The sequence below is a fragment of the Trypanosoma equiperdum genome (genome assembly GCF_001457755.1).
Source record: "Trypanosoma equiperdum strain OVI genome assembly, contig: ctg_1328, whole genome shotgun sequence".
In the NCBI taxonomy this organism is placed as follows: domain Eukaryota; phylum Euglenozoa; class Kinetoplastea; order Trypanosomatida; family Trypanosomatidae; genus Trypanosoma; species Trypanosoma equiperdum.
The window spans coordinates 1,962-3,600 of NW_027123314.1; the positions used below are offsets into that span (position 1 = coordinate 1,962).

At 42.2% G+C, this 1,639-nt stretch overlaps 1 protein-coding gene across 1 annotated transcript in view; it reads right to left on the reverse strand.

Annotated features, from left to right (window-relative positions):
* TEOVI_000532500 (Variant Surface Glycoprotein, putative) overlaps positions 1-740 on the reverse strand; it is a gene marked incomplete at both ends in the record, with an annotated part of 1,464 nt that extends 724 nt beyond the window's left edge. The window contains one exon of the mRNA XM_067221140.1: positions 1-740. Within this exon, the coding sequence (XP_067077241.1) occupies positions 1-740 (740 nt within the window).
* Positions 741-1,639: the final 899 nt, after the last annotated feature.

The following is a 1,639-nucleotide window of genomic DNA, read 5'->3' on the forward strand; positions in this document are numbered from 1 at the left end:
GCCGTGCGTGGCTGATGCCATTTTGCGGCCGCGTTGCCGCCCGTTTCTGCACAGCCGTTTTTATCTGGAGATAGCTTGTCTACGTCCGCTACGGTCTCGACAGCTTCTATTGTGATTTCCAAGCCTGTTAGCCCGAACCCCGTGTCTGGCGTCGCGTGTATTTCTTTTAATTCGCGTATTGCCTTTGCTGCTCTTGTTATGGCTTCTTTGTCTTGCACTGTTGTCAGACATTTTAATTCTTTTGTTTGGTCGTTGTCGACAGTTATTTTGCAGTTTTTTGCTGTGCCTGATGAGAGGACGTTGGCTTCTTCCGCGCCTGGCACCGCGTCTGTTGGATAGTTTGTTCTACCTACTCGGTGTTTGAGCAGCATTTGGAGGTGGTGGATTCGACGTTCTATTGTTGTAGCGTGTTGGCCCATTGCCTCCCTGGCGGTTTTTATGGTGTTTTCTGCTTGGTTTATTCTGTCGTGTGCTAGAGCGTATAGAAATTCGTAAGGTGCTCGGCGTTCATCTGTGGGGCTTGTACATGCCGCGAGTTGAAAAAGTTTCGCTTCGCGTTTTACGTCTTCAATTTGTGCCAGGGCGTTGTTGAAGCTTCTTTTAAGTATCTGAAGTGCCTCAGTTAGAAAGAGCATCTTCTGACACGGTTCTTTAACTTTCGCCGCGTCTTTTTCGATGTCTGCTGAAACTGCATGCAGAAATGTTAAAAGAGTTAGGGTCGCTACTATTGAGGTGTGCATTTCTTTGCTTTTTATGCTGAGAGAAATAAACTTTGAATTTTATGTGGGTTTATGTGTGGCTGTCTTGTGTATGCCACTTGTGTTCTGAGAAGGTGTAGGCTATCTGTTAGATAAAAAGCTAGTGATTTAAATGGTAATTTTCGTGTTGTTTGTTTTCAGTTGTTTTCTTGAAAATCTGTAGTAACTGGTTTTGAAAAACACCTGTTGGCGTTGCTCGCCGCAAGTTGTTGTGTTCTTTTGCCTCTTTCCGGCACGCAAATAAACCCCAAAGCATAAGGAATCCATAGAGATTCTTTCTTGTTGCTGCTCGGTCGCCGGTCACTTCAAGGGTTCTGTCGTCGTTTTGAAATTCGCTGATATTCTGTAATTATGCGTCGACATAGTCAGCTTGTTTTTCAAACATTTGGCATATGATTCCCTTGGATCGCTTGTTTTCATCAGTTTATAGAAGCGCGTAGTGAATGCGTTGAACCTGCGTTTATAAGCCTAATCTAACTCACTGCAACATACTGCATATACGTGATTCCATTTCAGTTTGTTTGCTCCGAGTCTTGAGGATACCGAACACACTTCTATACCTGAAAATTAAAGTTTTTGTTTGGCTGACATCTCTATCTGGCTGCAATTTGACATGTCGTGATGACGCAATTACCATATAGCGTTGTGATTTTTCACGAATAATATTGAGCTTTTGCTTCTCAATTCATTCATCTGGGTCTGGTGTTGCCCAATAGTTTTTAATGTTTAGTAGTTTCGGTCCGCCAAAGCGGCTTTCTTTTGGATTTTGTTTTTTCAATACGCGTCATTATTTTTTTAGCCACAAGTCTTATTTTAATTATTTTCTCCTTCAAATATCTTAATGTCTCACAAGTATAGAATACGTAATAGGAGAAATATGG